Source organism: Mirounga leonina, unplaced genomic scaffold (assembly GCF_011800145.1).
Source record: "Mirounga leonina isolate KUSES-001 unplaced genomic scaffold, KU_Mleo_1.0 Mir_125, whole genome shotgun sequence".
In the NCBI taxonomy this organism is placed as follows: domain Eukaryota; kingdom Metazoa; phylum Chordata; class Mammalia; order Carnivora; family Phocidae; genus Mirounga; species Mirounga leonina.
The window spans coordinates 78341285-78350823 of NW_023270305.1; the positions used below are offsets into that span (position 1 = coordinate 78341285).

Here is a 9539-nt window from a genome sequence, read left to right on the forward strand (position 1 = left end):
GTTGCTAAAGTAACTTGGACCACAGGCACTTGTTGAAAATTGGAATTGATGTGTTTTTGAAACTGATTTTCCTAAAGTACTTTTCCCCCAGATATTTGCATGTCACATTTCTTCTGGAACCATTCCCTGAAATTGTTTGAAAGGAGAGATAGAGGAATGAATGAATGAATGTAAGGCTGTTAGAATTCTCAGAGTAGTCTTACACTACCCTTTAGTTACTGAATAATTCTAGATGGAATAGTAAGTTAGTTCCAAAAGCCAAGTACATAATCTTTGTAAATGATTTCTTGACCAAGTTACAAGGTTAATTTTAAATTGAAAGAATTTATTAGACACAAAAAGTGACGGTGGTTACATTTGTTAAGCAACATTTTCTATTTTTTTTTATTTTTCTCGAAAGCTCAAAACAATATTAAATTGTTAAATAGTAATTAGAATAAAATAGTGGGCATGTGTTCGCAACTGCTGGTGTCATATGTAATTTCAATGTGCTTTTTCTGTAAGCGGCACAGGATCTCTCATGAGCCAGCTGGTTTATTCCCAGCTGCCTATGCATGCTTGGCTGGTTTATAATGCATTACTGTATTTTCTTCAGAAATCTTAATGAAATAGCTAGCTGTGGAAGAATCTGGACCCCTAAATAAAAATGACTTTCCAAGTGGAAGGACTGATAGCTATCATCGTGTTCTACCTTCTAATATTGCTGGTTGGAATATGGGCTGCCTGGAGAACCAAAAACAGTGGCAGCTCAGAAGAACGCAGCGAGGCCATCATAGTTGGTGGCCGAGACATTGGTCTGCTGGTGGGTGGATTTACCATGACAGGTAGGTTCTGATGCCTCCACTCTGTGCTGCCCACCCGTCTCCTTAGCTTCTCAGAGTGACAAAGCATACCTTAGCCTCTGTCCTTTGGAGATCCCTTATATTCACTGCTTATATATTCTAAAAATAATTTTACAATTTATTTAAAATAAAAATAAAATGGTTTCAACTCAGTAGTACTTGAACAAAATGATTTTATAATAAATCACTGGACAGAATATGGATGAAATGAATCTGGGCTATCTGGACAGTTCAGTGGGTGGGAACAGAGTAAAAACAAAGAGGTGGAGAAAAGTGTCTTAGTCTTACAAGTTATGTGATAAAGTCAGTGTCTCATGTCCACTAACACAGGCACAAAGTTGTGACTTTGGGTTGTCTTAAAAGATGATGGTTTTCAACTAAATAAATCAGTTAGGGGCAACACAATTCCAAATTGATAGATGCCCTGTCTTGAAACCTAATTCTCCCATTTAATAAACTAATTAACTAATTCCCTCAGGGGAAGACAATCACATATTAGGAATCCACAGCACTGGAAACAAAAAAAACAAAAAAAACAAAAACAACACATGATTTCCATGAACCTTGATATAAAAGGGGAAAAGCTAGGGCGTGTCCTAACAGGAATGCCTCAGCCAGCATCTGCAGCCCTCTCCCTCTCAAACCACCTCTGGGCTCTGAGGATCTGATGCCCTGAGATGGCTCTGTTTAAGTGGTGACTTGTTTCTCTTTTATATTCCTCTTGGTTGTAAAAAATATTTCTGAAAAACAACAATTTAAAATTATATCTTTAATATTCACTAACAACACACATTTCACTTCTGATTCTTACTAGGTTTTTAAACATTAGCAATATAATCCACACTAACTGGAACTCTGAGGGCCCACTGGAAAATATCCCATCAGAAATCATATCCAAATGATGCCAAATTTCAGTCCTGATGTGCTATTCAAACGATTCATCTGTAAATGGAATGGTTTACCAAAGCAATCTGTGAAGACTACATCCCTGCTGGCCATCTGAAACCTACCATGTTCTAGAATAGTTTAAGGACTATAGGTTTTATTTTTCAGATATGCATATTTTATGTTCTTTAACTCTTTGTCAACTGTATATGGTTTCATATGATCTTCATGAAGCTCTTTATGTTTGCGCACCATGAAAGGGCTCTGGGGTTAAGTAAAGACACAGAGTTACATGATTAACAAGGACCAGAATCAGCACCAAACCCAGGTCTTCTGGCAGCCACGCCCTGAAGCCCCTGCAGGGTGCACTGCATGCAGACCTCCAGCTGACTTCACCTCCTTTCTTTATAAAGGCACTTCCTTTGTAAAGAGGTCCTTTTTTTTACCCTCTGTTGCTCAGTTTTTCTACATAAACACATATATAGAGCAAATTGTATCATGCAAAATATTTTCTGTGATAGCTAATATACACAGTTAGATTAAGTACAAAAACAGTAAGAATCATCCATAAGCCTACCACCTGCATATATGTTTACTGAAATGTTGGTATACATTTTCAGATATGGTTTCTCTTATTATCCACCTATTGATGAACACCATACACAACTTTACATCTTCATTTTCATTGTTTATTATACCATAAACATTTCTTCTCTACCCTGAAGATCCAGATGTGATACTGGCATCTGAAGTGAATTAAAACACTGTGATTATATTCCCTTCAGGTTTTTCCTGTACAAAGAAAATGAGAAGAAAAACAAAATAAAACAGTGAAAGTTGATCTAACTCAAGAAACTGTTGAAAAGAATAAATGAGCTGCTCTATATCAAAGTCTTTGTTCATTGTAAATATTGTTCATTATAATGTTCTATTACTCTAATGTTATATCTATTGTGTTCATAAAGATAATATTTCAGAATTTGTTCTTTTAGCACCTAGAATGATTTTTTCAATGTAATAGTCTATTAAAGTATATAAAAAAAAATTTGAATCATGATATTTCATATGAAGTGTCATGGTCTAGCTCATTTTTTAAAGATTTTTTTCAGTCTTTCAGAACTGAAAAGAATCTTGGTCAATATCATAATTCATTTAAAATCTGAACCATATTATCTAAACCTTGTCAGATTCATTAATTGTATATATTTAACAAAGAATAAAGATTAAAAAATAAAAACGCATATAGTTTGAAAGAATTCTTGTTCTCACTGGTGAATCTGACATGAAATATACAGACATGAAGAGCAAATTCTGGCCTAAAAGGGATGAGACTGGTAAAAATGGGAGGACTTTAACATGATAAGTAACCAAGTCTTCACTTCTATATTATAATGTTGATATTCAGTCACCAAGTTTGTTTTGGACAAGGGAGAGGAGACCTGCACAATGAAAAATGATCATTAATAAGACCATTTACTTTATGCAATGAAAACATTGCTTGCATGTTGTTAGCAGTTCCAGTTGCCTAGCAGGAGAATCAGGTCTGATTCTGCATCTGTGAGAATCATTTCTTCAAGTCCTAGTTAGACATACAGTGGAGGGGGGAAACCCTATTTTTTTTATTTTTATTTTTATTTATTTTTATTTTTTTTAATTAACATATAATGTATTATTGGTTTCAGAGGTACAGGTCTGTGATGCATCAGTCTTCTATAATACCCAGTGTTCATTACATCACATGCCCTCCTTAATGTCCATCACCCAGTTACCCCATCCCTCTACCTCCCTCTACCTCCCTCCCCTCCAGCAACCCTCAGTTTGTTTCCTATGATTAAGAGTCTCTTATGGTTTGTCTCCCTCTCTGGTTTCATCTTGTTTAATTTTTTCCTCTCTTCCCCTATGATCCTCTGTTTTGTTTCTTAAATTCCACATATGAGTGAAATCATATGATACTTGTCTTTCCCTGATTGACTTATTTCGCTTCGCATAATACCCTCTAGTTTCATCCACGTCATTGCAAATGGCAAGATTTCAATTTTTGATGGCTGTGTAATATTCCAGTGTGTGTGTGTGTGTGTGTGTGTGTACCCCATGTTTTTATATTCATCTGTCAATGGACATCTGGGCTCTTTCCATAATTTGCCTATTATGGACATTGCTGCTATAAACATTGGGGTCCTTCGGATCACTACATTTGTATCTTTCGGGTAAATACCCAGTAGTGCAATTGCTGGGTCGTAGGGTAGCTCTATTTTCAACTTTTGGGGAACCTCATAGTGTTTTCCAGAGTGGCTGCACCAGCTTGCATTCCCACCAACAGTGTAGGAGGGTTCCCCTTTTTCTGCATCCTCGCCAACATCTATCGTTTCCCAACTTGTTAATTTTAGCCATTCTGACTGGTGTGAGGTGGTATCACATTGTGGTTTTAATTTGTATTTCCCTGATGCTGAGTGATGTTGAGTATTTTTTCATGTGTCTATTGGCCATGTGGATGTCTTCTTTGGAGAATGTCTGTTCATGTCTTCTGCCCAGGGAAACCCTGTTTAAATTTTCTGGAAGGCTTAGAATGAGAGAAACAAATAATAGCATTTGTTATTTGTTAACACCCATGTAAAAGCTTCCAAGCAGATGAGAGTGGCTGTTAAGTGCATATTTGTCCACTTTAGGATTTTGCATATAAACTTTCCATTTAAATGTGTTTAAAATTCCTTTGAAGGGATGTCTTTTCATGTTAACCTTTAAATAATAGTACTAACCCCACAACATTCTCTTCTTTGCTTTGTATTTGGATCAAAAGCCAGATAAATTTTGGCATGATTACAATAGGTGTCTACCTGTCTTTGACAGTTTCATGTACATATTTTTTTTATTTTACTTACATTCTGTGAGATTTCAAATAACTTTTCAGAGTCAAATTTTATTCCCAGTTGGATGATATAGCCTAGAATTCAGACTCATATCTGGTAAGCCAGCCTTTGTTCCTCATAATTTTATACAAATTCTACAAGAGATTCTTTTAAATATTTTGGCAATACTCCTCAAAGGGTATAAACTATAAAGATTTAAGTGTTCCATTAACTTTAGCTTTTCAGCAATAATCAAATATGATATTGCCTTCTCACAGAAAATGGTAGAGTTTATAGATCCTTCTTGGCCCAACCTTGTTTAACCAACATGTGTTTTCTTTGGTTCCTTGACCTCCTCCTTCAACTATTATGTTACAGATATTCTATTAAATAACACCTGAAGAAGATAATATTTCTTATTATTCTCCATGAAATATCAAATTTCCTACTAAAAGACCCAGATTAAAACAAAGAATACAAGTGGGTATGCAGTCAACATTTCAAATTCTAAATTATTTCTTATGCCTAAGTGCATGTTGGGTACTTGGCAAGAGGGAAGGAAAAGATAACTTACACTCACTTTAGGAAGCCTTGGAGCAAAAGTGTCATCTCTCCTTTAACATTTTAAGAAAGTAAGTAAGATGTTTAAGGTGATTAAGAAGTGATCCTATTAATAAAAATAAAATAAAATAAAAAAGCACATGCATCCACAACTGCACATGCACATACTCCCTTTGCCACTCCCCTGCACCAGGAATATAACTGTGATCAATGTGAGAAGAACAATACAGTTAAAACAGAAGGACCTTAAAATAAAGAAACTTGATAAAAAGAAAAAAATAATAAGGAAACTTTACCTCATGTTATGGAGGCTGGAGCGTAAGTTGTACTATTATTGAGAATAGAAATAGTCATATAATATTTTGTATATAATGTCAGACTTTGGGATATAATATTGTTTGAAAATATTGATGACTAAATAGACTCAGAAAAGACCCAGGGGAACACTGTCCAGAGAAATATCATGTGAGCCATAAAGGGAATGTTAAATTTTCTACAAACCATTTTAAAGAACATGAAAAAATAAGGGAATAAATATAAATAATAGAACGTATTTAACTCAATACATTGAAAATGTTTTCATTTCACCAGTTAATTAATAGAAAAAAAAATATTGAGACAGCTTACATTTACTTTTGCATACTCGGTTTTTGAAATCCAATGTGTATTTTACACTCAGAACATTTCAGACCAGAGTAGCCAAATTTCAAGTCCTCAATAGTCACAGGAGGCTAATGGCCATTGTGTTAAACTGAGCAGTATGCTAAGTATGGCCGTGTCTTTCCCTCACTGTTCATTCTATTTCAGCCACCTGGGTCGGAGGAGGTTACATCAATGGGACTGCTGAAGCAGTGTATGTACCAGATTATGGTCTAGCTTGGGCTCAGGCACCAATTGGATATTCTCTTAGTCTGATTTTAGGTAAGTGAAAGTTTAAACCTTAGTGACCCACTCAGTAAAGCATAAAGAACAGGAGTACAAACAGCAAGTGCAATAACAAGTCAAACTGTGAATAACTATTGCGAAAAAAAAAATGTTACCAGAAATCTCTCAAGTAGATGTTACCAGAAATCGGTAACACTAATGCTTAAGATTATTTGATCCCTTGATTATGGAGTATGTTTTTTAAAAATCCCTTGATCTATGGCAATAGAGTTGTGAATTTCTTAACATATGATTTTTTTTCTTTCAAAAATAGTATAGAGGTATCATTAACAATGAATCAACTTGAATTGTACCTGAATTTCTTTTTGTAAATCAAACTAAGAAAAGGTCAAGAATATTATATAACAGAGTTCCTAATTTTTTTTTTTTTGCACTTAAAATACATTTATTGGATCTTGTGCTTAATCAGTGTCTGAATGCTATGCTGGGTGATACAAAGGCATTTTGGTGAGTGCCACACTGGTCCATGTTTTTCAATCCACATGCCTTGGATACACCATTCAATGGCCCTTTGGCTGCCTACAATGACAAATGTATCAAGAAATTCATGTTTGGTTACTAAATATGTCTTGGTTCTGTACTCACAGTATATTTCAGACTAGTTCTTCCACACATATCAGTGTTCTAAAAAAAATTATTTCCCTTGAGAAATTATAGCATAGTAAAAAGTTGGCAAAGACTATTATCTTATGAATTTTTTATTTTCTCATAAACGCTTGTTTAATTTATTTTAGGTGGTTTGTTCTTTGCAAAGCCTATGCGTTCCAAGGGATATGTGACCATGTTAGACCCATTTCAGCAGATCTATGGAAAACGCATGGGTGGGCTCCTATTTATTCCTGCACTAATGGGAGAAATGTTTTGGGCTGCAGCCATTTTCTCTGCCTTAGGTAAGGACCTCTGCCTCTCTCTGGTTAACAGAACATCACAAACCCAACTTTACTCCCTTAAGCCACAGGCCAGGCCACCTGCAGCCTCCCTCACCTGGATGAATGCAACCATCTCCCCGCTTATTGTTCAGCGCTCCTCCTATATTCTACACATAGTACAGACTCATCCTTCTAAAATGCAAATCTGATCATGTCCCTTTACTGTTCCTTTCCAAACTTTTAAGTAAGTGCATAAAGCTTTTTATGACTTAGGCTCTGATTCTTCTCATCGCCCCTCCTCCTTCCTTCTTCCAGAACTCTAAACCTCACCTCCTCTCTTGCCTCTAACACTGTGCAAGTCCAGATGCCCTCTACTTTGGACTCATTCCCGCCTGCCCTTTTGCACATCTGCCTAGCTAACCAGGAAATGTCCTTCAGTCTTCTCTTAGATGTCGCTTACTCGGACCAGTAATCCTGACCCCACTGGATGCCTTTCCTGTGGGCTTCCTTAGGCACCTGGAATTTTGTTTTCATTGGACTTGTCACTTGTATGATTATGTGCCTGTTTATCATGCCCAAATCCAACCTCAAAAAAGGGATTATAAATTTCTTGAAGGCAGGACTTGTGCCTTGTAATCTTATCACGAATGAATGAATGAGTGAATGAGTGAATCCTCTCTACTTTCTTTAAAAGAAAAACAATATTACTTCTTTTCTCGGTGTAATCCTAAAGTACTGAGTTGTACACATGTTTAGGGATCTAGAAAATGAACTGAGACTCCAGTAAATGCTAAGGACCACCTATCCTGGGCTCAATGATTCTCAGCCCACTTAATAAGGTTTAGAAAACGAGAGATTTCAGTGGGATGATGGGAGATTGTCAGTCAGGCTTGATAACCTGCCTTTTGATCAGGGGAAAATATAAACCATTTCACTGAGCGTTGAGTTCCTTCTTGAAGATCAACAGAGTTGGAAGTTCCACAACCTTCCTCAGTGAACTATGTCTGTGTTTGACATCAAGGTATCTATGTATGTTTCTCTCCATCTCTTCTTACAAATGAAGATAAAGGGCTTCAGTCTACAGCTAGACCCCAAGTAGTCAAAGCCAAAGTAAGATAAGATGAATGTCCTTCTGTGGTATTTATTCCAGACCACAAACTTGTCTTCTGGCTTTAGTATTATCATCATATCTAACCTCTGTAATATCAGATATTAGTTTATGTTACCTTTCACTCCTTTCTTTTTGAAACTCCCATATAAGCTTTCCTTCTTGGTCTCCAACGGTAAACTGAATGGATGATTTGATGTAGAAAAGAAGAGAGTTTGATAACTATAAAATGATGTATAACTCAGTTGAAAATGTTGCACTTTCTTGGTGCAATATAATAATGCTCCACAATTATCATTGCACTTATATCCTAATGAAATTATGTATAAAAATACACCTCCCTTCCCACCTTGCTCTCATTAGCCAAGAAGCAAGCAATGGGTAGTTTATTTGTCATTGGTTTCAATGCTAGAAAATGTTGATTTTAAGAACAAGCTGCCTGCTGAGATATTAAAAAAGGAGTGGGCTGAATAGCTAACAAAATACAAAATGTTCACTCTCATGGAATAAAGATCAATTTATATAACAGAGCCCTAAAGGGAGGATTGAATTAATAAACTAATATTTCTTTTTTAAAAAGATTTATTTATTTTAGAGAGAGCACAAGCAGGGGGAGGGGCAGAGGAAGAGAGAGAGAAGCAGACTCCTTGCTGAGTGTGGAGCCTGAAGCGGGACTCGAACTCAGGATCCTGAGATCATGATCTGAGCCGAAATCAAGACTCACACGCTCAAACAACTGAGCCACACAGGTGCTCCAACTAATATTTCTAAAGTATTTTGGAAATATAAACTTGAACTGCACTCTGAACTTTGTTGCAATTAGTTGCTTTTGTATATGTGTGTGTCTATGTCTGTGTGTGTGACAATATATATGTAAAATATGTAACAATATTTATGTAAAATATGTTGATATATATATATCCCTCTCTACATAGATGCACACACATATCAAACAACATGTATAGAATCATTGCTGTTATTGCTTGAAGTATATGCTCTAGTAAACAGAATGTGTATTTTTAATTAACACATATTTTCTTCAAAAATAATAGTTGGACATAATTCAAAATTAGAGTTTATTAGAAATAACTTGGAATGCTTAAGAATAGACAAATATAAGATCTATTACCACCTTCCTGTGAATGTGCTTAGTTCACCACTGAAACTGGGGAGAATTTTAAACTCTCTTCTTGGCATAAAGAGACAACATCCTTCACATGCATTTTTTTAAGAAATACATATTTAGGGGTGCCTGGGTGGCTTGGTTGGTTAAGCATCCACTTCTTGATTTTGGCTCAGTTCATGATCTTGGGGACATGGGATCAAGTCCTGCATCAAGCTCCACACTCAGCTCCCGGTCTGCTTAGGATTTCTCTCTTCCTGTCCTTCTGCCCCTCTCCCAACTCTAAATAAATAAATAAACTCCCATTCACTATAAATAAATAAATAAATAAATAAATAAATAAATAAATAAATAAATAAA

The 9539-nt window shown here is 35.8% G+C and overlaps 1 protein-coding gene across 1 annotated transcript in view; it reads left to right on the forward strand.

The window, feature by feature from the left end:
* The first annotated feature begins 618 nt into the window (after nucleotides 1-618).
* SLC5A7 (solute carrier family 5 member 7) overlaps nucleotides 619-9539 on the forward strand; it is a 23255-nt gene continuing 14334 nt past the window's right edge. The window contains exons 1-3 of the mRNA XM_035001942.1: nucleotides 619-824; nucleotides 5942-6055; nucleotides 6814-6969. Coding sequence (XP_034857833.1) covers nucleotides 647-824; nucleotides 5942-6055; nucleotides 6814-6969 — 448 coding nt within the window. The 5' untranslated portion in view covers nucleotides 619-646. The remainder of the gene's footprint in view (nucleotides 825-5941; nucleotides 6056-6813; nucleotides 6970-9539) is intronic.